The sequence below is a fragment of the Astatotilapia calliptera genome, chromosome 6 (assembly GCF_900246225.1).
Source record: "Astatotilapia calliptera chromosome 6, fAstCal1.2, whole genome shotgun sequence".
In the NCBI taxonomy this organism is placed as follows: Eukaryota; Metazoa; Chordata; class Actinopteri; order Cichliformes; family Cichlidae; genus Astatotilapia; species Astatotilapia calliptera.
In genome coordinates this window covers 33,164,229-33,191,181 of record NC_039307.1, presented here as the reverse complement: position 1 = coordinate 33,191,181, position 26,953 = coordinate 33,164,229, and the positions used below count along the sequence as shown (strand labels likewise).

The 26,953-nt window shown below is 40.3% G+C and overlaps 1 protein-coding gene across 1 annotated transcript; it reads right to left on the bottom strand.

Moving 5' to 3' along the window:
* Window positions 1–79: 79 nt before the first annotated feature.
* Window positions 80–16,817, bottom strand: c1qtnf6b (C1q and TNF related 6b). Its single transcript, XM_026171823.1, has 3 exons — window positions 16,363–16,817; window positions 10,999–11,191; window positions 80–2,472 (listed from the first exon to the last, which is right to left on the bottom strand). The coding sequence occupies exons 2-3, from the start codon at window positions 11,177–11,179 to the stop codon at window positions 1,925–1,927; spliced, it is 729 nt and encodes a 242-aa protein (XP_026027608.1). The 5' UTR covers window positions 11,180–11,191; window positions 16,363–16,817; the 3' UTR covers window positions 80–1,924.
* Between the last annotated feature and the right edge of the window lie 10,136 nt (window positions 16,818–26,953).

Genomic DNA, 26,953 nt, shown 5'->3' with positions numbered 1-26,953 from the left:
ACACAGTATAGAGCTCTTCATTTGATATAAAACTACAAGCCCTTTTGTTGCTCACTAATACAAATGAGGAGAGACTTGGTTTGTGAAGGGAATACTGTTTTTATATGTTATATAAACAAACACACGTAGACATACACAGTCCAGACCCAACAGCTTAAGTGGTAAAACATATTAAAGCTATTATAGAAAGCTCATTTACAGACATTTACATAAACTGCTCTGCAGCCTCAAGTCCCTAAAACAATAAACAATAACTGTCAAATACATTCCTGAATTTGATAAAAGCACCGTATGTATTTTCATATGCTGGGAAAGTGGTCAGCTCACCAAAATTACAAAAAGACAATAATGTAAATCCAGTTGTGCAATATTTTCCTGCCACGTCACTGCAAATATAAGCACTCGAGTTGGATTATGATTTTCGTTATGTATGAGAGCAGATGCTCACAGCCATTGTGATCCACTTGGAAAAAAAAAAACGGGCTGGAGTTCACTAGCAAAGAAGAAATGTGAAGGAGTGAGAATGAGAATGACTCGACCTCAACGATCTCACTGCCGTTAAGTATTTGTAGGTAAATATAATTACAACTGCTTGTTTTGTTTTGACAAACAAATTATGATGTATGCAAATATTTATCTGTATTATTTTTCTTCTTCTTTTGAGATTGAACGACCCACTCTGATTTCTTTTGTATTTGTTTTATTATTGCTCATCTTCCTGTGCCTTGTCCCCGATGTTCGTATTTTGCATTCTCATGCATGACCTCTGAACTGCTCCATGAGCTTTGCCTTTTCCCTGCACCTCATTTGGATCGTTTGCTGTGCTGTCTGATTCTGACAGTGTGATCTCTGACAGTGTTTTGCATTAAAGATTGGGATGTTTGGACTTTTACCTGATGTCTTGTGTTTGGGTGCATCCCTGTAGAATTTGTTCCACAAAAATTCTGCAAATATTTGGTAGCATTTTTGTAATAAAACTCACAACTAAGGGTGTAATTCAATGTATTTTATATGAAATTACAATGTAATTATATTTACCGGCAGGTACATAAGAGGGTAACAAGTCAGGCTTTTGCAAGAAACCTGTAAAGTAATTTTAAGTATTCGGTTACTTGCAGTGAGTAAATTATACTTTGAGTAAATTACAGTATAATGTGTAAAGCCTGGAAGTCAAATGTGTTTAAGTCCCTCCATAATGTAATAATTTCCTGTAAAGCACCTGAGGATATGCAATGCTTAAAATCGACCCTGTTGTCTGTTAGCTGGTGTTTCGTGGAGTTGCATAATGTGTATGCAATCATTTTATATTAGGACAGTGGATCTTTTAGATTCAGCATTTCCATTTCTGCATGGCTCCATACAGATGGTGGAATGGTGGCGGCTGTGGGACATTTTTGTAATTTGGATGAACTGACATTTTAAATTGCTTCTGTGAAAGAGGACATTTGTTTAATGAATAGCCGACTGCCACAATACATTTCACTCTGACAGATTCTATGTTGCTAAGAGGCATCGCACCATAAATGTCACATAAAACTGATTGCACAGATTTTAAACTCCTGAAAAATTGGTGTGACGTCTGATTAAAAAGTACCTGAAAGCAGGTGATCATGGGAAATGGCACAAAAAGTAAGATCTTTGTACGATAAAGTATTTCTAGTACAAAGTAATTATTTAAACTTTTTTCCCCTATGCTGTACCAGTTGTGCCTCCTATTTCCTTTTTCTTTTTAAGGTTTAGATTTAAGCATTTTGGGCAGTCTTTATTTAACAAAACAGCATTTTCCTCTCTGGGTTGAAAGGAATATTTAAGCACCTAAATTGTTTTGTGCGCTAATAAGTACCTGTTTCTTGGCACAAAGTAATATCCCTGGGAAAAAGACTTAGTAATTGGACCCACACAGCCTCTCCATCCTGCCTTCTCCTCACTGGATGCTGGGAGCCACCAGGTATCCGTTGAAGGTGATGTAAACATCCACGTCGTCGCTGTAAATGGCGTTGTCCCGCTCCCTTTTGTAGAGCCGCACCCAGACCTCGTCATTCAGAGCCAGATCCAGCATGACGCTCTGACTCTGCATGATGGACCGCTCGCTGGGCTGAGCGTACAGGATCACCTGCTCCTTGTCGTTGTGCATCAGGTGGAGGTATGTCTCCTTAAAGTTCCACGTGTGGATATTGACGTTGAAGAAGTAGATCCCGGGCACGTAGCAGTAGAACTTGCCTTTGAACATGTTAAAGTGCTCGTAGAGGTTGACAAACACAGTGTCAAACACCAGCGCCTGGTAGTAGTCCAGGCTGTGCAGGGATTTGCGGCGTCCCACAGAGAAAGAAGAGTGAGGGATCTTGCAGGCGTCTCCGGGTGCACCTGCTTGGCCTTTGCTGCCTTTAGGGCCCATGGGGCCTCGGTAGCCAGGAGCGCCCTCCAGACCTGGTTTTCCGGGTGTACCTTTGTCTCCTTTGTCTCCTTTATCACCTAAAGGGACAAAATGAAACATGAACAGGGAGGAAGACAGAAAACCCACACGCGTGACTTGCATGTTTGAATATTTTAACCCTTTAAAGCCTGAACCATGAAATTATTGCCAGAAAATTCTATATTCTTGAAAATATAGTGTTTAGTAAACCTTCTGATGAAATCTTTCATTTTTAAATTTCATAAATGATTTTATATGAGTAGAAGTCTCAAAAACTCACAGGCTCAACACATGTATCAAATGTGATACACTTGGCTTAACAGGGTTAAAAGTAAAGCTCTTAACAGACATTTTAATAAAGAAGAGGTTAGCTTTTGCAAAGTGAGATATACTACTGCTCACTGTACCCATTAATAGCAAAGGCATGTCAAGACCACATTAATTTATTCCCAGCTGGCTGCACCAGATGTTTCTTTCTTCCAAGAACTCAAAGTGATCTTGCCATTTAGCAAAGTGCAGCATTTAGTTGGATTCAAAGATTTTCTCTCAACTCTTCCATTTTCAGGTCTCCGTTTTATTGTGCGCACAGTACCTGCCTGAACTTTTTCATAGTGGCTACAAATCTAGAAGCAGCAACAAATTCCAGTAAACCTTTTATATCTGACATTTCAAATCCTGCTTATAAATCTAAAGGAACTCTTTCATTCAAAGTAGTGCTTATTTTAAACTTGACCTCCTCGTGGACTTTAAGACGAAATGTTCGGGTAGACCTTGTGAGGACAGCATGTCTGTAAAAAGCAGTTTGTTTCCAGAATCTACTGCCTCATTAAATTTGAAGTAATCACAGCCAAAGACCAGAAGGAACTGTAATCATTTCAGTTAAACACATTTATTTCTCCTTTTTCTGCTGCTGTTCTAGGCATCTGAAGGTGAACTACTACTGCTGACACCCTGAGACAGCACATGAGCTCTACTGGAGGAATGAGCATCATTCTTCTAAAACTGACTTGGAGCTTTCGTGATGACGCACTGTTTCATAAAATCTCCCTTAAAAGAACAAGTAGGGGTTGGTGCAATCCAAAGGTATCAAAATGGTCATCTAGCCTTGCTTCCTTCAAATTGCCTCCCTTTTGGCCATACAAACTGATTGGTGTATGAATTAATTCATACACCAATCAGTCATAACATAACAACACCACCTGTCTAATATTGTGTTGGCCCCCCTTTTGCTGCTAAATCTTCCCTGACCCATCAAGGCACGGACTCCACTAGACTCCTGAAGGTGTGCTGTGGTATCTGGCGCCAAAATGTTAGCAGCAGACACTTTATGTCCTGGAAGTTGCTAGGTGCGACCTCCGTGGATTGGCCTTGTTTGTCCAGCACATCACACAGTCGCTCAATTAAATTGAGATCTGGGGAATTTGGAGTTCAAGCCAACACCCCAAACTCGTTGTTGTGCTCCTCAAACCATTCATGAAGAACTTTTGCTTTGTGGCAGGGAGCATTATCCTGCTGGATGAGCCTCCAGTCATCAGGGAACACCATTTCCATGAAAGGGTGTACATGGTCTGTAGCAGTGCTTAGGTAGGTGGTACAAGGTTTCTCAGCAGAACATTGCCCATCACACTGCCTCTGCCAGCTTGTCTTCTTCCCATAGTGCATCACTCTCACACTGCCATCTGCTTGATTTAAAAGAAAACGTGATTCATGAGACCAGGTCATCTTCTTCCATTGCTCTGGTATCCAGTTCTGTTGCTCACATACCCATTGTTTCCAGGAGTCAGCATGGTCACCCTGATTGGTGGCTGTACAGTCTTCTACATAACAGCCTGCGATGCACTGACATCTTTCTATCAAAAACAGCATTACATTTTTAAGCTACAGTAGCTCATCGGTTGGATTGGATCAAAAGGACCAGCCTTCGCTCCCCACGTGCATCAGTGAGCCTTGGCTGCCCACGACCGTGTCGCTGGTTCACTACTAGAACACTTTTGATAGATTGATAGACTGACCACTGCAGACCAGGAACACCACACAAGAGCTGCAATTTTGAAGATGCTCTGACCAAGTCATCGCAGTATGGCCCTTCTATCAAGCACATGAACTGTGAGAACACAATGTTTTCTTGCTCCCTAATATATCCCAGCCACTAGCAGGTGAAAAGATAATCAGTTTTATTCACTTCATCACTTTACCTGATTGGTGCATGTTCAGCTTAAAATATGTTTTTAAAAAAATTACTTGGATATTATTTTCCTAGTTTTTATTTGCTCTTTTCTTGTTTATATCTGTCTTCCCTGGATTCTGCTAAGCTGCCACCACACGCCACCAAAACGTCCTCTTGATTTTAAATTTAAATGCGATGTGACAACAAGCTCTAAAAATGATTAATGCGATTTTGTGACTACTGACTGAAATGTCTCTATTTAAGCGAACATTTTGAGTGGTGCTATTATTCCCGAAACACAAGAGAATACTTTTGAGCTGATTGTACATTTGCATGTCAAGTGACACTGCTTATTCGGTAAGCCTTCCTACATGCCATCACCATATCGCTGTGGAACAGCTGTAAAAAGATGTGAGCCAAGAAAAGGCTCAGGCATACATAAACAGAAGCTAATTTAGGAGCAGTGCAGCTTACTGAAATTATGGGATGAAAAGTGGGTGACCATTTTCACTTTCAGCTGACAGCAGAGTTGGCTCAAATCTATCTATCATCAAGGATCTACGTGAAACTTTATTACAGCAATATTCTAGGCCAATTCGAAGATGGCTTGACAAGCCTAAAGGCAAGCACTTGTGCTCCCTATTTTCTGCCATACATACTGACTGGCCGCTTCATTACACCTATTCAACTGCTCGTTAATGCAAATATCTAATCAGCCTGTCACATGGAGGAAGCCTAGTGCATTTAGGAATGTAGACGTGGTCGAGACAACCTGCTGAGTTTAAAACTGAGAATCAGAATGGAGAAGAAAGATGATTTACGTGACTCTAAAACTGGCATTAGTTCTAGATGGGCTGATTATTGCAGAAACTGATGATCTTCTGGGATTTTCCAAAACAACCATCTGTAGGGTTTACAGAGAATGGTCCAAAACAGAGAAAATATCCAGTGAACAGCAGTTCTCTGGGTGAAACTGACTTGTTAATGTCAGAGGTCAGCGGGAAATGGCCACACAGCTTTGAGCTGATAAGAAGGCAACAGTAACTCAAAAAAACATTAATCACAACCAAGGAATGCAGAGATGCTTCTCTGAATGCACAACAGACATGTTGTGCATTCCCTTGCAGCAGAATGGCTACAGCAGCAAAGGAGCACAGTGTGGGCTTTTGGCTACAATTTTTGACACAGGCTCACCAAAATCGGTCAATAGAAGATTGAAAAAATGTTGCCTGGTCTGATGAATCTCAATCTCAATTTCTGATGCAACTTTCAGATGGTCAGAACTTGGCGTAAACAACATGAAACTATGGCTCCATCCTGCCTTGTACTGTCCCAATCAAAAATTTAAGACCACTTAAAAAATGGCAGAAAATCATATTTTGCATTGTTGGATCTTGACAAGGTTCCAAGCAGAGCTTCAACATGCAACAAGAAGAAATGGGAGTGAGACAAAACATATTTTGAGCATGCAATTTATTAGAAACAACGTTTAAACGGAAACAGGCTGTTTATCAAAAGTTTAGGACCACATGCCAAGAGTTCATGATCAAGAGTTCAGGCTAGTGGTGTTAACTGTTTGGAAGATACTGGGGATCATATTATTGGTTGGGTTTTCTCCTAAATACTGTAGTGCCTGTACAAAGAGATTACACTATAGCTTTTAGAAAAAAAACTGGTGTATGATAGTTTCGTCAGTTTTGAGAGGCTCTGAGGTTATAGGGTGATAAAAAGAAACCTGTAAATATGACTTTCTTGCGAAGTCTTGCTGAGCTTGCTCTGCATTATTTTAGGCAACTAAAACTTCAGTTATGAGTTAAACACCTCTGGGATCGCTAAACCCCACAGGAAGAAGCCACAGTGCTTCCCTCTTTAACCATGACCAACACTTCCTGTAGAGGTAAGCACTGCTCATCCTCTCCACAGAGCCACAGTGACGTCTCCAGCTGTGACCAGCGTCCAAGCAAAAAAGTCCCGAGCAGAGTTACAGCAGTTTCCACAAACAGTAGCTTAGCAGCACATCTGGTCACAATGACCTACAGTGAGTGACTTATCCGGCAATAATACACAGTTACTGTTACATGTTGCAAAATACTTAGATGAGAAAAAACCCATTGTTTCTTTGGTTTGGAAACCTTTACATGTTTTTTAACCTATTTTTAACAAAAAATAAAAATATAAAAAAATATAATGGCAAACAAGGAAATGGTTCTAAGTGTGAAATATACACGTTTACGTCATGGGTTTTAATTTAATTACTAACTTTCATGTGCTCATTTTAATACATACACTATATACAACATAGAATAGTATTTTAAATATCACTAAGACTTGCTGTTGCTCTTCTTGTAGGCAAATATAGGTCTATGACACTGTAGGTTTAGGATATTACGATCAGATGGTTATGAGTCACTGAATGTCTGGAAAAAGATCACAGACGTTGCTCCTTTCCCAGGCCCGAGGCCTCAAAAGTAGTATACATGGCGGTATGGGCGGAGATTGTAACAGCAGTTACAAGTGGAAAGTTGAAGAGATGAGAATTGCTGCACAGATTCAGGAATGACTGCAACAATAAACTTGTTATCAAAGAGAGTCACATGCACTTAAAAAAGCACCAATTAGCCAATGGTATTGTTGCTTTTCTTTACAACTATGCAGCTGGAATGTGGACACTGCTGTTCCATGTATCAAGTACATCAAGCAACACTTCTTTTTATTTGCTTTTGATTTACTTGGGATGAATCTAGAGTCCGAAAGTGGATCAAGACCCACAAGTTGAGCAACTTAAAAGATAAATTTTAGATAAACATGTTAATTTGGGAACTGAAAGTACACTGACACTGAAAGCAGCAAACGTTAAACTGCAGGGTTTCATAGAAACAAACATAAGATCCTATTACTAAAATTAAGCAACATTGCACGACACCAAGACTTAACTCCAAAGTCATGCATTTTGGAATCAACTTGACAGAAAGGCAGACATGAAAGGTCAGAGGTCAAATGTGACCTGATAATTGGATGGAAACTATAACGTGTATTTAAACAATACCTAAATGTTGCAAATACAAACTAAGGCAACAGATTTTTAAGCATACTTTTAGAGATAAAAGACATTTTATGAAAGTTTGGTCTTATTTGACCTTGAAGAAGCCGTCAGAGGCACAAAGTAATTATTATGATGGCTAATATGTTAGGATGAGTGACAAGCCCTGATCAGAAGACCTGTGAGTCCTGCTGGTGACATATGGATACAAACGTTTGCTAATATAGGTGGGCGATTCACCATGCACAGCCCTAAAGGTGAACAACAGAACTTTTTCCCAGAGTGCAGTCAACTGACACTGAAGAAATCACCTGAATGTTGCATTTTCAGTCAGTCATCCAGGTGATTTCTTCAGTGTCAGTTGACTGCAGGTTTCCCCAACCTTATAAAAAGTACATTATAGGCCGTGAGTTCAGTATTATGATCATTAATATACAAATTGTCATGACCTTTGATGAATGGCCATGAGGACCATTCACAGAGAGCTGGTTAAATGCTGCAGTTGTAAGATGTTTCAAAATGCACCATTAGGCCCCCTACTTGTTTCTACCAATAAAAACACAATGTCCAGATGAACAGAATCAGGTTTCTGGGATTTTGAGGATGGATCAAGACACCAAATTAACTTTTCAATGTAATGCTACTAAAGGAAAATGTGTGGGTGTAAATTCTGATTTGCCCGTGACTGAAGGTTCGTGTTTCTTTTGAGAAATTTGGCAAACTGAGATTAACTTACTGACTATGGTTACACTGTTTGAGTAAAACCAACAGCACATACTGCTGCATTTTTGATCATGCACTTAGTTCAGTTTGCTTGCTGTGCAACGCAAAGTTGCTTCACATTTTGACTTCCCACTGAGTCCATGAAATTACAGTTGGACTTCGATGAGGAAAGTTGTGACATGGCACAAAAACACTTGAACTGTGTTTGCATGTGAGAAGCTTAATGATAGACCAGCAGAGACATTTTTGTGGTTCAGTGGTTGGACTGGTTTACGGGCTGATCGTGGGTCAGAACAGACTTGGCACGTCCGGTAATCAAAGAACCAACAGATAAAACAACAGAGTGATGACACATCATCTGGATCGCTCTGGCTGAGTTGGCTGACTGACTTATCATATTAAACACACATGTTCTTGCAAATCCCTCTCCAACTCGATCTCTTGCATTGGGAAATCCCACTGATTCCCACTTTTTAACCCCACTGATTCTCTCACAACACTTCCCCCTCTTTCTCTTACCTTCATTGTATGTATGTATATATATATATATATATATATATATATATATATGTACTAGTATGTGCACGCACAGATAAAGCCACACAGATGCACAAACACTGACACTCAAAGTCTTCACTGTTGGCCTTCCTCACTGCCTGCAGTAACAGTAACTCAAACAAGCTGTCATGGATTTGACTGTGTAATCAGGTGTAGTAAGCACAGGATCCACAGTGTTTATAGGACGGCAGATTAAGGAGTCAAACTGGACCACTTCCAAGTTTTATTTAATCTGCTTCTTTTTAATTTAAAGTGGGCCTGAGGTTAGTAGGACATGTTTTGTTGGTCCTTTTCCCCCACGTTCTGCTTGATGTGTGTCTATAGCTGTGTAACCGAGCCCACGTTTACTGGTGTTAATTTGTGGTTATTGAAGTAACCACGGTTTTGGTTTTTTAAAGAAAATACACAATGTAGGAACAATTTGCTCGGAAATATTTGTGATGTTGAAAGTGGGTTGTGACAAAGAGCTTTAAGATCAGGTAAGCTTTAAGGTTTCTCACATTTATTTTAATATTGCCCTGTAATTGGTAAGTATTAGTAGAAGCTAGTGCAACAAGACAACCTAGGACTTTTTGGACCACTGAAAATCTGGGACACCAAAGTAACTGCCTGCTTATTTGGCAATGCAGTCTAGAGCCTGGTGAATTATACTGTGGCAAGCATTGTTTTTCTCTCTCTAAATGGGTCATTTTGTAGTGTAATTATCTTTGAGTTTAGTTTAGACCAAGTCTGAGTATCCTGCAGCCCGTTTCAAATGAAGTTGCCCATTCTCTTAAAACTCATTGCACGAATATCAGGTTCAGGTTAGATGCAGTCCAGAATTGGATGTATGGTCAACCTGCCATTGGTTCAAACTCTGAACCCCATGAAGACTCTTAGTAACCTCCAGTAACACAGTACCATGTAAGTCAGAGGTAACAGACAGGGAACAGTCTGTTTATGTAGACTCCAAGTTAAAATGTCTTTACTGCAGAAACAAACATGTTTAGAGGAAGATACATAAAAAATACTAGCAGCCACCAGTGCTGGTCCTCAGTAGATACGAAGTCGGGTGTTCATGCTACCCACCCATCCAGCTGGCACGTTGGCAACAATACCCCTCGGTCTGTTTAAATCAGTGAACTGGACCTCTTTGATGTTTGTGGTGTTGGTGCTTTTATTAAATATTTGCAACTGTATTAAAAGTAATATTATTTGCCCAGTTACCGAACAGAATATCCAAGAAGTCTGTGATGGCCAGTATGTTGCCTGGATTCCTGACTATCTATCAGAGAGGCCTCTATGTGGCAGAAGACAGGAGACTTTACTATACAGTTTATAGCTGTATATATTATTGTGACGTGCTTTTTAACAAACTGCAAACTTCCCTCGTTTGGCCTTTGAGCTTTGGCTTGTTGACTGATGCATTTATTATAACAAAATGTCATTCCACCTTAATGAAATCCTTGCATACATTCATATTTTGATGCTGATATACATTTCCTACCACAGATACTGTGAAAAGCCACCATTGTCACTAGTATTTGGCTGCCTGCTGCTTTACAAAATGTTAAAAAGCGGCTGATTTTTGAAGTGGTTCCAGATTCCTTCTGTTGCGCGAGTATCTAATTTCCTTTTCACTGACAATCTCTCATTTTACTCTCAGTTCCACTTAGCCATCACTGCATGGCTACACTTAGTAGCTCTATTCCATTATTATAGATATGTGATTACTCTCCTGATTAAGGAGTACACACACACACACACACACACACACACACACACACACACACACACACACACACACACACACACACACACACACACACACACACACACACACACACACACACACACACACACACACACACACACACACACACACACCTGGAAAAGGAAAAGCGCAGACTTTGTAAATGCAGCTTAAAATAGAGCCCTCGTAGTACACACTTTAAAGAGTGAATGATTTTTTTTTAGTAAATTAACAAGCAACGATTCTCCAGTCATGGTATCATTTGCATGATTGACCATCAAAGTGAAGCTGCAATTATCAACTGAACGCAGTCTGTAATCAGCAGTGTTTCAGAGCTTAACAGATGCTTTTCAAGTCCCTGGTACCTTTGAGGATGGTCATGTTAATGACAGTTCGGACTTCAGGCATTTGATACTGAGCCGTGGCTGCGGGAGAATCTTGCTGGTCGCAGCATCGTCTGCAGAGTCTGGAAGGAGACCTGGAGGGGGAGGGGACACAGCAAACCAAGGGAAGGAGCAACAGCAGCCCAAAACACCCCGACAACATGGCTGTCTCAACCTGAGGATGGAAGGAAAGAAAAGAAATAAGCAATCAAAATAATGGTAATGCTCCAGGACAATGTTAAACTGTATGTCCATATGAGGCCACAGTGATGGCAGATGTTTACAGATGCATGCAACTTTATGGCTCATATAATTATAATGGTGTTTTTACTCTCTGATAAAGAGGAATTTGAAAGTGAAAAACGATCAGCCCCCAAACCAACATTTTTTGGTTAGTTATGTTGTTTGTTGGTGTGCCGTATTTTTCACATTCCTGTGGAAATCTGGTCTATAAATCTGGACTGTAACTGCATCTTCTCAGGAGACAATGATATTGACAGTATTTCTCAGGTTTCTCTTGCAGCCCTTATTAGCCATTGTGCACCTACATTTAGTGATCTATACAAGATGTAATATACTACAATGCAATTTTACCATGACATTGTGGTTTTAGAGTTGCAGCAAGAAGTATTCAAAAACAAAGGCTTGAAAAAACCGTACTACTTCTTAAAAGTATGTTTGGCATTTTGAAATGTAAGAACTTAAGGTCAACTTGACAGACCAGATTATGTTATTTTAGGATTATCGTATAGTATCCAGAGGATCAAGAAGTGAAATATAAGCCTTTCTATAGACTAAAAACAAGAGTGAGAAAGTTTTCTGAGGCTGGAACTTTGATCACAATATAAAACAAAATTAATATTTTGGTTGAGAATCTTTTCAAAGCTGTTCACTACAAATGAAACTTGACTACATAATTGAAGGTTATGAAGAAAAAGACCCAAATGTGTCCATCATTATGTGCCTGTGTAACAGTAACCATAGCACAGACAATATGACACTTGATTGATGCTTTACCCAGAGTGCTTTATGGTAACGTGAGTACATATGTTTCCAAGATGCACAACCCAGAGTCAGCCAGACCCTCCCACCCCGAAACTGTAACCACTGAGAAACACAAGACCATAAAATCCATCTGGTTAAAAGGGGAATGCTACAATCTTTTCCTTTGAGCTTCCTTACACAACTAGAGACACAAACTTTGATGTTATATTAAATAAAAATCTCAAGATTAGTCTACATTGGGTTCTACAGTGAGCCCTAAGGAGCAGGGGATGTAACACTGACCAACTGACTGGTGGACAGTGAGCACCCCTCATGATGGATCTCAGCACATTTTGTTTTCTGCTGCCCTCAGCCTGGTTCTGCTCAAGGTTTCTTCCTGTTAAAAGGGAGATTTTCCTTCCCACCATCACCAAGTGCTAGCTCATAGGGGGTCATCTGGCTTTTGTCTTTATTATTGTATTATCTTTGCTTTGCTCGAGGCAGCTGTTGTTGTGATTTGGCACTATAAAAAATTAAATTGAACTGGAAACAATTGCCCAGTTTGTTGTTAACTACATATTGGCGCCTGTGGCTCAGGAATTAGAGCAGGCCATCTACATACTTAAAGGTTGGTTGATTGATCCCTGGCTGTTCCAGTCTGCATGCCAAAGTATCCTTGATACTGAACCCTGATTTGCTTCTGAATGACACATGTTGTATAAAGTGCTTTGAGTGCTCGTTTTCCCTAACATGACCAGCAACAGAAAATAGTCCATCAACAATTAATCAATAAAAATCTGAATATTGATCTAATATTTTTCCATTTACATGTGTTGTAATTTTCTGTTTTCTCAGAGAAGCATCTAAGTCTCTGAAAAAAGTCTTAATAAAAAACTTTATTTGATAGAATTAGAGGCCTGCTGCTGCAGGAAATGAAGCCCATGAGAGTTGTATTCTTAGGCCATAAAAACAAAACTGCATGTGCTTGTCTGGTCTGCATTTTTCACCTTTTCCTCTCATTCGCTCTTATCTATTTCATTTTCATCCTCAAACGCAACGCCTCTGAAAAGGAAAAGCATAACAGAACGAGAGGAAATGTTTGTGTGAGAAAGGAGAAAACTGAGGAAATGAAATAAACAGGGAAGAGACAGATGAGAGATTCCCTGAGGTTTTTACAGTGATGGATGAATGTTAAAAGGATTTGAGATGACAGATGGTGCATGACTGTGAGAAAAATGAAATAACTGGAGCGCTGCCCCAACGTTTTTATCTGACTACTGATAGTAAAATATAACAGTTATTATCTGCCTCGCTATTACAGCCTGTCAGATGTCACGCAACGCATCTCTGCTCTGTTCTCCAACATGTCTGAAAAATTAGGCTCAGATTTATCATATGAATTTGTATTTCTGTCATTTTGGCAATATTCTGCGGCAAATGCAACAAGAAATGGCCTTCGGTTCCTTTTAAAGACAATCCAGACTAAAGCTGTATTTCTGTCACAAAGCAGTAACCATAAGAAGAGGATGAGTGGTGCAGCTTGAAAGTGCTTACGTTGGAACGTTGAGCTGGTGTGGAAAATCCAAGTGATTATTTGGATTTTTTTCTTGGAAAGCTGTCAACTGTGGATTCACTGCAGTTGACACACAAAAAATATATATTTTGCAGACTTCAAAGAATCCCACATGCTACTGTATATTTGCTCTCCAGTTACCAGAGTGTCCCTGAATGGGTGGCTTATTTTTACAGTGTCACAGGAACGCAGTGCACAGGACAGGGAAGCGCTCAGCAGGCACTCTGCTTGACTGACTGGCAACCTGTCAGCTTATAAAAAGCCAACCCTTAGTGACAGGAAGTAATATTTCTACAGTCCCAAGATAGGAAACACTTGTTGAAATTATAGGTTTTGGTCAGTGGAGGCAGTGCCCAGCCGCTGTGCACCGAGATGAAGAAAAGATGCATCTTCTTGGGTTTTCTGAAGCAGCTTTTGCACCTCAACCTTAGATATTGAGAAGAATCGTGTCATTTTGATGTCCTTTCTCTCATGTGGCGTGCAGAAGGAAACATATGTGTTCTCACTAATGTAGGACTGAACACAGAGACAAGGACACTCACTCACACCTATGGCTCATTCAGAAGCATGAGCTGATATCTCTGTGTTGGTGTTGCTCTTATATTATGACACTAGCACTGGTCAAGGATCAACTGGCAGCAGCCAAGAAGTTAGCTAACGTACTTAAAAACTATCGCTAGCAAACCTACATTTGGCCAACAACAAAGCAAACTAAATAAAATATTTGTTCGTTGTATAAATGAATGAAGAAAATGCTTAAAATGTTGACCATTTGTTCTTAAAGAGAGTTTTATATAAAACTCAAAGTTATGACATTACAAAAATTACAATTACAATGTTGATCCTGGACCAACATTATTATGATGGGAACAACACCAACACGGGGATATCAGATACATCCATTTAGAATTAGCATTTCACCTGTAACAAGCATGTGTTTGCACTGTGAGCGAAAACCAAAGTTACCAGAAAGGACCAACACAGGCAGGAGGAGAACGTGTGTACCTCTGTCTTAACAAGTCCTAAAACAGTTCAGGGCTCCAGCGTGTTCATGAAAACAGCCTGAACAGGTCAAAACTTCAGCAATATTTGTGCCATATAAAAATACTGTACAAATGCCTACATGCATATCAGCGAACCAACTAGAGGGACTATCATGGTGTCATGCGTGTGTCCTACGTAGCGCCTATGCATAGCTTTTCAGACCATGTCCACATATTGTAGCTATTAACTATCACCAGGGGGCAGTGTCTGTGGGGCTCACTATTAAACCAATCAGCTTTTGACCCATGTATGCCATCCTCACCTTCAGGCCAGCACTGTTGCTTTTTGTAGGACTGCATGCAACCACATACGTATAGGATGCATATCTCACATCCTTCACCCTGATAGCTGAATATCAACACAAATGAACACCAACAAGGTTATATCAATTCTGCTTCAAAGGATGGGTTGGAAATGTGATCATGTGGCTTCAGGCCAATCATTGTAAATGGCAAAGGTGAGGGTCGAGCATGGGTAGCAACATTATTTGATGCATGAGTGCATTTAAAGGTATTGTTTAGGATTTGCCCCTAAAAGTACCACTTGAGGTCCTCCACGTTGGTCTAACCTGGTATATCCCATCCAGTACTCACCCGATTGGCAAGAATATTTATTTATTTACTGATTGATTGATTTTTAATAATTAATATCATGGTCTCCAAAAAATGAAGTGACATTTCCTCCAGCACCATGTGTTATCCTTTTGTGGCTTTTGGTAACACGTCTTGGCATGACCGTAACATTTGTCACAGATCTCCGTGGCAGAGGATGCAGCCAGTTCTTACTAAATTGCTTGTTGCAGTTTCAGAATCAAATCTCCACCTGTCTTTAATAAGTTCTACATTTACATGCTTAGGTTTTTGAAAACTAATGACCACATTAATGACCTGCCTTACTGAAGACTATGTGGTAACCTTCCATTCAGTGTGTTTCTGCATTTTGGCAAAATTTGAAAATACTGCAGAAATGTTAAGGGGGATAAACAGAAACATGAGTTACACTTGAAGATTTCGGGCAAACACACAGCAGGCTGACACACCCTTGGCCTTATTTTATTATGCAACATGCTGTCAAATTGATTAGGCCACACGTTCAGCTTGCTTTAAGGCAGGAAAAGAAAGTGTGCAACAGACGTTTTAAAGTTACTGAAAGCTTTGCAACTACAAAGGCAATAACAATTAGTCAGATTTTATAGCTGGTTTAATATCATCAAACGGGAACAAAAATTAATCTCTTACATCATACTCTACCAACAAACATCACCCCAATGCGTGCCTGCGTGTGTGTGCGCGCGTGTGTGTCTGTGAATCATAACAAGTAACAACCACTAATCAGCTGATCAACACACACTGCACTCATGCAGCTGTTATAATGAATTGGTTTAAGAAGCCACGTCTACAACGCCAGAGCATCAACTTGGCATGCATCTGCACTCCGGATAAAGCACATACGCGCGCACACGCACTCAATGTCGGGCAGTAGGCCGGCGCGTGAGAGCGTGCGCGGTGATATAGCTGCCGGGGTAAGTTTGCAAAAGAAAAAAAAAGCTACTGCTGAGTTGGCGACTTGTGAATAACTTCTTCAGCCTCTGCACGTCTCTGCAAGCGCACCGCCGGCTGCTTTTTTCTTTACCTTCATTCACCGTTTCTTTTCCTTTTTTTTTGTACAGCATTACGATGCAGAGTCGGTCGATTGTCATAAAGTCGCTGTCACATCTTGTCAGAGTGTCTGGTCGCTTTTCTTACCTGCAGGAGTCTCAGACGAGGAGGAAAAGCAGACTGCTGGTGTCAGACTGAGAGGAGGAACAACTGAGAAGAAACCTCTCTCACTCTCTCTCCTATACACACACATTCCTCCCTCCCACTCCTGTATATAACCTACCCTCACACACACACAGCACAACAAATCCTCCTCTTTCATCAAATAACATAAAGTCAGTGTTACTCCCTTCTCCCTGGTGTGTTCATTTCCTGCAGCCCCTCCTCCACACAATCTCTCTCTCCTTAAACTCCAGATCCATCATTCTTACTTAACAGAGAGTCAAGATAGCTGCGTTTCCATCCAGGAGTTTTATAACAGGGAGCTCAAAGTGGCACGAGGAGCTGTCACCACCCAAACTCTAATATAGGTCATCGCTCTCCTCTGTTCAGGCAGCGCAGATGCCCATGACTCAGATTCTGGACTGCAGCAACATACTTTCATTTAATTTGTTCCATTTTAAAACTATCACCGTCATAAAGTCCTGCTGTAGCTGCTGTTAAGACTGTGAAAATGCATAACCAGCATTTTCTTTTCTAAAACATGTGCTGCAGAATATCAGAATGAATTCAGCAGGCATGGGAGTATCTATCATCTGGGTGTCCTGGTGGTCCAAGCGCATGTGTGCACAAAATAAATAATTTAGCCAATTTAGATTCTGTTTATTTTGTTTTATTGGTATATCAAATTGTTCTAGTTCTTAACAAAAATGTTATTGACATTTTCTTGGTGTCTTTAAAAAACAACATTACTAAAAGTGGCAGGCAGCCATGAAAATCATAGGTCAGACAGCTCATCAAAGACCTCAGTCCCTTTATGGACAGTGTGTTACAATAAGCCTGGGGAATTTCGTGTGACCCAACTCACATCCTGTTCTCACAATATGAACTTTGTACTTTCTGGCAGAAGATACAAAGTTCCACACTGTAAGTTTGACAGACTGAAAGTCATCAGTTGCTTGTTCAATTGATGCTCTGAACAGCACTGTGTAGTGTGGAGGTCATTGGGTGAGAGCAACCTATCAGTTACACGTACAATTATTGTTCATGTTGATTAGTGTTATTAAAATGTGATTTGTTGTGATTGGTATTCTTGGTAGTTTTAAAGGCTGTACTGTAAACTTGGATTTGAAGTCCAAAAGTCCAAAACTCCTCCTTAGGGATCATAAAGTAAACACATTCTGAAACACCAAATGGGTGGCTTCCATGCCCAGTGAGAAACCACTGTTCTCAGAGGTTTCAGTCAGCTGATATTGCAGTGCAAAGACTGAAAAAGAGCTGATAGCAGTGAAAGTGAGCTCTTAACTAAGCAGCAACCCGAATGGCAGAAAAATGAAGCCAGTGCAGACCTACCAAAAATTATGGTTCCTCCAAAAGCCAGCTGAGGCCGGCTGCACACACAGGACTCTGTCCCCATCTCACGTCTTTAGCTATGAAAATAACGTATTTACATCCTGGTACAAAATGCTGGTCTCTGTAGTTCAAATCGCTATTGCTATCATCAGCTAATAATTTAGCTCTTCACCTGTACAAACAAGGTCATTCCTGTTTCTCAAAAGAACATTTTGCTCATGCTGAGGCCATGGATGGTGTTGTGTAGATTTCTACAAACTGAGAGCTAAGTTCATTGGATGCCAAACTATCGATCCATCTCTTTTGTAAACTGGAAGCTGTGACCAGATGTCACAGAGCGAGAGGCGGGTTACAGCATGGACAGGTCGCCAGTCTATCACAGGGGCCACAGTGGACATCTGTATCCTCCGTGTCTTCCCTCACTTTAACTGTTAATAATGTTCACCTTCCAGATATGATCTTTGTGTGTGCCTTATCAGTTACTGCCATGACAGTGGTCTCAGATGAGCTTTCTTCTCTTGAGATAGGTATAAACTGGTGTTTCAAATCCATCAGGGGTGAAGCACAGTGACTCTGGTAAAGGGAAGATAGATACCCTGCAGCTTTTTTGTCCAAGGCCTCAAATTACCTTTCTCCTGGAGGAAAGGGTGACAGAGTTTGGTTAAATGGTGATTCTAAATTAGCCATAGGATTGAATGTGAGTGTTAAGGGTTGGCTGTCTCCTTGTCTTAGCCCTACAGACTGGCAACCTGTTCAGGGTGTACCTCTTGCCCCATACAACCCAGAACTGGCTAAGTGGAAGAAAATGGATGGAAGGATGGATGAGTATTAACTAGGAACCATGATGCAAACCATGCCAAAAAATTGATTCTGTTCATCTGGATGCAGACGTCACTCATCCAAGTGACTTCTTCAAACTTCTTAAGTCTCTGGAGACTGGAGAAGTCACTTGGATGAGTGACAAAACGTTTTTTTCACTGAAAACGCTGCATCCAGATCAACAGAATCAACTTTTTGGGATTTCCTCAAATAACTCCATTTGAATGAATCCACTGCCCCACCATTTAGGCCAACTGATTAGGCACCTTCCTTCAAGCCAAATACATGAAAGCATTATGGAGCTTTTATTTCCCCAGGTCTACTCTACAGTTTTCTGTTTGTCAGTTATCTTGCTTTCATTCTCAAGTGGTAACACCTTTACTTTGGAAAAAAGATCCTCTGCCTTTGCTAGTCTGGCTAGAATCATTAACAGACATGATTAGCTTGGGTGTTTTTGTTTTTGGGTGAAATAAATTAGCCTAGTGCATCTGTGCTCAGAGAAGCATTCATTTAGGCTATCTCTGTAAGATCAACAGAGGGGAAATTCCCTGCTATTAGCACTGATTAGAGCCAAAAGTGAAAGTAAGTAAGTAATAAAGTCACTTTTTAGTTGCCTCTACCTGAAACCAGCTAGTACTTAGCACACTCTTTGGATAACACCCACACAAAAGGATAGCTGTGATGGTAAAAACAGCTAATTATAAAGCAAGCGTACCCAGGTGCTGTTTTATAAAGATCCTTTGCCTTTGATCCGTTCTCTTTTACCAGGTCCCTGCTTCACTGAACTCCTTCATGACGCTTCAGCAGCAAACGCGGTCAGAGGCTTTTAAAACCCTAAGTACACCCAGCTTACAGGCTTAGTGATGATGTCATGGGTTTTGGGGTTTAGACACTAATTTGGTCATTTTTTTAGTTTTCTAGCCTAGAAGCAAGACAGCAACAGGGTTTAGAAAAATCAAACTGTGTTTCGTTAGAGTTACCTCCCAAAACTTCCCATGATCTATCTTTGTCCAAACTCACAGCCCTGCTTCCTCCTCCCCCTCCTCCTCCTTCTAGCATTCCATCACACGGGCTTTCGTCTATTCTCCGGGGTTTTTGATTGGGTCCTTCATGTTTTGCTTCCTGTCCAGGTCAGTGCTGAGCCCTCAGCCAACCAGACGCCACAGAAGTGAAAGTAGAAAACAAAGCAAAAACACAGAGAATACTCATGAAATCTGTGTCAAGAGCTTCTGACTGACCCAAACGGTGATGGCCTTGAGCATGTAGGACCGTGCTGTATGCTGGGAGAAAGGAGTGGAAGTTGGGTTCCCTACCAATAAATTACTCTCTGTCATATTTAATGGGCGACCGTGGCTCAGGGGGTTGGGAATCGCATCTGTAACCGGAAGGTCGCCAGTTCGATCCCTGGGTTCTCTGTCCTGGTCGTTGTGTCCTTGGGCAAGACACTTTACCCTACTTGCCTACTGGTGTTGGCCAGAGGGGCCGATGGCGCGATATGGCAGCCTGGCTTCTGTCAGTCTGCCCCAGGGCAGCTGTGGCTACAACTGTAGCTGCCTCCACCAGTGTGTGAATGTGAGAGTGAATGAATAGTGGTATTGTAAAGCGCTTTGGGTGCCTTGAAAAGCGCTATATAAATTCACTCCATTATTATATGTTTATTTTAAAAATGTAACACAACCATCAGCACTTCTGAGGAAAAAAAAGTATTTCTGAAAAACGTCATTTAGACATGTTTGTTTTGGCAGCTCTGCAGAGTACACTAGTTCAGAAGTTCAAGACTGTAAATGTGAATGCATAATGATACATAAAGATATAAAACCTCACACTGCAGTCACGTAAACAAGAGTCACGGTTTTACGTCTCAGTATTCATTTTGTTTTGGTTGCCTGGGTTACATTTTCTCAGTCAAGCCATTCAAACAGATGATCACGTGCAATGTTCTCTTTATAATATAAAATAATAAAAAATGATGTGAAACGTTTATGTGGCCACATTTATGTCACTTACTGATTTATGGAATTGACTGAAATAAAAGTGATCCATTTAGACCAAAACTAGTTTTATGCAGGCTGTAGAAATGCTTTTTATTGCAGTTATATTGGTCATTTGAACACGTATGGGTGCCGACTTTGTTTTGAAGTCAGTCTCAAGTGACGCCTCCAGGAAATGCACAATTTGGCTCTGTTGTGTTGGTGCCATGCAGCCCAACAGGCTGCTGCTTGGTTATTACAGTAAGAATGTGCAACAGGAGTGGGGAGTGGTCTTTGAGGAACCTGTTCTCTCTCAGAAGTGTTATAGAGTCAGCAGCAACATGTATATAAATCTCACTGTGCAAAGAAGATCTGGTTTGGCTCGGACCAGACTCAACATTTGAAAGCACAAATGAATTGTTCCCTTTGTGTGCTTTGGGAACGCAGGGCCAGGGTTAAATTGGCCCAATGAATCAGCGGCCTCTGGTGCAACACTCGGGTAATATAACAGTGTGTCCAATGTAGCATCGCTTGCTTTGATCAAATGTTTTGCTTTGTTTTGTTGGAGACAAAAGCAGCTCATTTCTTTTCCACTTTCCTACTCACCTCCATTCACTCATAGCTTGTGTCTGAGAATGACGCCTGTGCTTTTCTGCCTCTTTACTCTTTGTGTGTGAGTGAGTTGTTAAGTTGTTGTTGCTTGCCTTTTATTTCTGCTTGTTATTGTAGAACTCCATTTTTAGTTGGCTCTTCTCAGCTCATTTGCAAACTTTGATCAACTTTTGACCCGTTTCAGTCCGTGCTGTTTGACTTTTCTGAACCACATCACATTTTTAGCAGTGGTTTTAGTTGCCTTAAACTGTGAAAGAAGTGGGCTCATGTTCTCTCAAGTCAGGGGGACTGTTTACTTATAAAAGCTCTTTTTCTTCTTTCTTTTTTCAGTCTTAATTTATTGTTAGAGTTATCCACATTTTGTTGGCTCACGAAGAGCCATGTTGACATTAATATCGACAGGAACACAACTGAGGAATTCAGTTTGTGACTAAATGAACTACAGAGGCTGTCTTCTGTTTGTGCAACAACTCCGCTGCAATCAAAATGACAAGCCCAGGGGTTAAACAGCATTCAGTTAATGAGCATTTAAATCTGATCTGCAGCTAATGAAGATTACTGTCGAGTGAGTTCATTTTTTGTGTCCTGCAGCCTGGCATTGCTTCCAATGATGGCTTGGAGTTGAGTAATAAGACAATAATGAAAATAATGACATCCTGTGGCTCGCTCGCATCGTTTTTTTCTAATCCCTATGATGCAGTCAAATAGAGTTGGTCACAGTACTTGAGGATCTACAAAGGAGGGTGGCATAAATAGAGTAAAGCTTTTTTAAGTGCCAGGCAATTTCAAATGCAACTTTCCAAGATGGAGAAAGATGTAAGAAAGGGGGAGCAGAAGAGGAAGAAGATGAGAGTTAGGTACAGTACTTCCAGCTGCTGACAATAATCTTTTTTATACAACTGATACTTGTTTTGGGTTGCTGAGATATTGTTGAAGCACCGTCTGCTTTGATAGCAGCCTTCAGCTCTTTTTATTTTTGGTTCAGGTGTTTTTCATCAATCCAGAAGATTCTCCGTGGCTCTCAGGTCGGAGGAGATGACTGGCCAATCAAGCAGTGTGAGAAGATGGTCAGCGAACGATTTGGTATTAGTTTTGGCACTCAGAGTGTGTCAACAGATGGAAGCATGAAGTGCTCTGAAGTCTCCATGCAGATGGCAGTGTTGACTTTGGACTTGACAAAGCAGAGCAGACCAACCACCACCAACAGCAACAGATGAAACCTTAAATCATCACAGATACCAAAACGTCACACTGGACTTCAGAAACCTTGGATTGAGCCTCTTCCTACAGAATCCAGGACTTTGATTTACAAATGAAATGAAGAATTTACTTTAATCTGAAAAGAGTATTTTAAACCACTGACTGATGCTCCACTTCTTTTTTTTTTTCTGTAGCCCAGGTAAGACGCATCTGATGTAACTCTACTTGTTTCTGATTCAGAATGGCTTCATATAAGTGACAGTTGTAGCTGTTTTTTGGAAGACTTCTTGATGCACTGGCAGCAGCTTCAGTCCACTCCTTGCAAAACTCTCCCAAGTTCTTGAATTAACTTTTCATGACAATCCTCCCAAGTCATCCCTACTGCTTTAGCACCTTTTTTTTTAATTTACCATGCTTCTTCCTTCCATGTTGATGATCATCTTCTTCATGCTCTTCTTTTCACTTTTCCATCACGCCACCAACCCTTCATACCACATAGCTTCCCCTCTGAGCCTGGCTCTGCAGGAGTTTTCTTCCTCTTAAAAAGGAGTTTTTCCTTCCCACTGTTGCCAACTGCTTGCTGAAAGGGGATCGTGTGATTCTTTTCTGCAAAATACTTTAGGGTCTGTACCTTGCAGTACTGTTATTATCATTTCCTAATCACAATAACAGTCAATGCGCTATATAAATAAACCTAAATTTGAACTGTGATCTGAACTGAATTGAATTTGGACAACTTCCCACTGTCCATGGTTACATATACTGCACTGGACCAAAAAGACTGCATTTACACTCTTTGAATAGTACTACTAGCACTAGTACTCAAACTCAAAAGGAAATATTCTAATAATGTTTCAATTTTTTTCTGATTTTCATGAGCCATTAAAACAAAACGAATTACCCAGAAAAATTGCATTCTCATTATACTGAAATCATTTGAGATGCTCTAGTATAAGACTGGGACTGTGGTTTCATGGTGAGAGTCCTCGGTTGACCTGTGAGAAAGCTTAAAGTTGGCCATTGTAACAGTCCAACGATAACCTGGGACAAAATTCTGAGAGAAAGAATCAAACCCAGAAAAAATAAATTGGGGGGCTTCCAGCCAAGAAAAAAATGTTTGCATGATTAGCACAACTGTCATAGTCGATAAAAAACAGACTTGGGGTCTTTTATACAGTCACTGGTTTTATCATTATACAGTATACATAAAGTTTATTTAATAAACAAAATGATTAGATCCATGTCACAGTATCACATGCAGTAAACACAATCTCAGTCTTTTGGGACCTTCAGCACGAGGGGCCAGATAACCAACCATCTTCCAATCTTCAGAGCAGGTATTTTGGTACATAATCTTAACAAAACAAGTATGTTTGGCAAAGTCGGTCTTTCATTTTCACTTTCTCTTTAATGTTAAAGTTAATCTTCTCAGATTTCCATCCATTCATCGCCTTCCAGCTACATTATCTGGTTTACATAATTACTATTAACAGAGGAGTGCTCCATGACTTGGCTGCAGATGTGCCTTTCTATGAAGCCTGTTTAGCTGTTCAGCTTATGACAAACAGTGACCTTGGAGAAAATAGTTATAGTTAGCCTGGAGGTTGGGGTGTCTTGAGGTCTTTTTTAACAGATGTGATGCCATCTATAACCAGACAAGAGTATTAATGAATCCAGATTTTCAAATAGGTAAATATATGTTGGCTGAACATGATTTGTTTCTAAGAGTCTTTTCGAAATATCTAAAAATCTCGATTTTGCAGGGGAGAGATGGTGAGTATCAGTTTCAGAGATCACGTAGTTCTTTCTCTCCCACCGGACCTCCATGGTCAAAAAAAAATGATGCCTATAGCTGCAGTTGGTTTAAAATCTCTCATTGTGGGATACATTTTCTAAAGCCTAGAAAACAAAGTCAAAATGAAAAGGAGCGGCTTATTTCTCTCGCAGACTGCAGACAGTACACTGAAAGGTTATTTTGCTCAGTGACGCCAAATAAATTACAGCCAACACCAGCGTAAATCAAAGCTCACACTAATTTGAAAAGGTGAAACACACCCCCACAAACCGCTGCACTCTCCTCCAAGATCGTACTTAGTGTAGCTGTGATCTTTGTGGAGACATTCAGTGTAAGTATTATATTCCACTTCAGGCTGGTGATAAGTGTTTTTCCACTCGACTCCACTTCTCAAAATCATCCACAATCCATTTCCTCTGGTCACCTGCATGAATATAACACTTCCTTTCTTTCTGCTACTTTATTTTTATCCTTTGGTCTGTGTCTGTGTCTGTATCTGTCGATAGCTTTACCAGCGATTTTCTTTCTTGCATCGAGTTATGTTATTTCCCAGCTCTGCATGATTCCTCGGGTCCCATCTGTGGACACTCAGCATGGAAGAAAATTAAACAGATGGTGGGGCAGACAGGGGGACTTAACATTATGTGTGTGTGTGTGTGTGAGTGAGAATGTAATCTGGACTGCAGTTTCTGCAGTCTCTCTATGTGGATGTATCTCTTTATGTTGGTTAGTTGACAGTAATAATTCTAGGAGCTCCATATAACCTAAAGTTCTGAGTAATTAGAGATGACACTCCAGACACTCCAGACACTCTAAACCAAGGCACAATGTACATTTCAATTCCTTTAATTTTAAATATGTTTATATTGTCTATCCTGTAAAATAGTCAGATGTCTATTCATATTAATGTACAGAATTCACCTGCTTGCTGCTACTACTGCACATTCACCCAGTGTATGTATATATATATATATATATAATGTTCTTCCTCTACACCCCCCCCCCCCCCCCCCATTTTTGCACACGTCGAGGAGCGTGTCAGGCTACATTTCACTGTGTGTTATACTTGTATAACTATGCATGTGACAAATAAAGAACCTTGAACCTTGAACCTTGACACAATGGTTTCTGTCAAAAAGTAATTCTGTTGTTCCACTAATTTTTATTTATCTCTCCTGTGTTTACCTCCCACATCCAGCATGAGTGTTGGCTGTAAGACTCTTTTAGCAGCAGACGTGTAAAGTAAAATTTGCACGTTCATAACATTTTGACCCACCTATTGTTGATGCAGCCATCCATACTGACAATGAATAATTTCCATTTCGTGTGTGAATAAACAGATCGAACCAATCAGACCACTGCATTTGCCAAGAAGTGTCCTCGTAGTTCACTGAATATACAATCACATGGAAATGGTAAAGTAATATTTTTTTTACCTCAGGCACACAGCTAGACACCACCATGATACATAATACATTAGGTTATGTTCTTTGCTGCAGCAGCCAGCTGTGTGTTCTTGTGCAAAGTTAATAACTGCAACGTTACCCGTGCAATGTGTGTGCACAGCTTTTGGAGATTTATCAGATGTTAAAGTTATGTCACCTTAAAAGTTTTGAAAGTTTGCTCAATTTTGCATCCTGCTCTGTCCCTTTAAAATACTGTTTCACTGCTACAGCTGAGCTCCAGTTAGTGAACTTAGCACCGAGATGATTTATTGCTACAGTTGCAGAGCTGGGCCAAAATTTTTACACTTCACTCTCTCTCTCTCTGTGCTTTTCTTTAGTTTCTGTGTCACTCGCAAATTTGATTTCCGTTCCGTTCAGATGCTTCGATGCAGAAAAAATATGAAAAAAAAAAAAAGATTTGTCAAACCTGCCAAACTTTCATGTGTAATTCTTGGGCGTTGGAAAAAAAAATGGATTTGTGTATTCATTGTGGGAAATATGTCAGTATGTTTTAGTGCTTATTTAAGGTTCTATTTAAAATCTATTTAAGATAGGCTTTAAAATGGTTTCTAGTCATCATTTGTAAATCCAAATCAATTAAATCAAACCGCAATCTGCTCGCTGCAGAAATGTCTCGTTTCTGTCAGTCTGGATACGTGTCTATGGGATTACAGTTTCCTCTCTATATGACAGGTTTTTACCTCAAACAATGGAGAACAATGTTTTGTAACTGTCTCCAAAACCTATACTGACACAAAGGTTCGATATACAGTCTATGTTAACTTTGAATATGAATGTGGATCTATATGTTAACATATTTATTCATCATCTAATGATATCTGGGAAGCAAACTTGTCTGTAGCCCATTAAGACACAATTTTTAATGACAATATAAGGGTTGCACATAGTAGTGATGGACAAGCAGAGAAAGGTCCCTGAGTCTGACAAAAGCCACAGACTGAGCAGCTGCTATACCATCGCCTCGTGTTGCATACAAATGACATCACGGGACTTTTGGGTAATAACCCAACGCACATTACTCACCATAACTCAAAAATGAGTCACGCTGAGCCAATCAGAGTAGATATTAATGAAAAAGGACTAAATGTGATTGTGTTGCCTTGAATGAGTTCAATTCAATTCAGTTTTGTTTATATACATTAATCCAACAGTTCAAGGCACTTTACATCGTAAGGTAAAGACCCTACAGTAATACAGGTAACAGAGAAAATCCAAACAATCATATGACCCCCTATCAGCAAATGCTTTGGTGACAGTGGGAAGGAAAAACTCCCTCTACCAGAAACCTGCAGCGGAACCAGGCTCAGGGAGGGACAGCCATCTGACACATCCAGTTGGGGGTGAGGGAAAGAAGATGGCAAAGA

Excerpts from the sequence above, each read along its gene's own strand:
- c1qtnf6b (XM_026171823.1), bottom strand. The coding sequence starts at position 11,179 with ATGTTGTCGGGGTGTTTTGGGCTGCTGTTGCTCCTTCCCTTGGTTTGC. Across the intron at positions 2,473-10,998 it reads TAACATGACCATCCTCAAAG|GTGATAAAGGAGACAAAGGA; the intron begins GTACCAGGGACT and ends TTGTCCCTTTAG.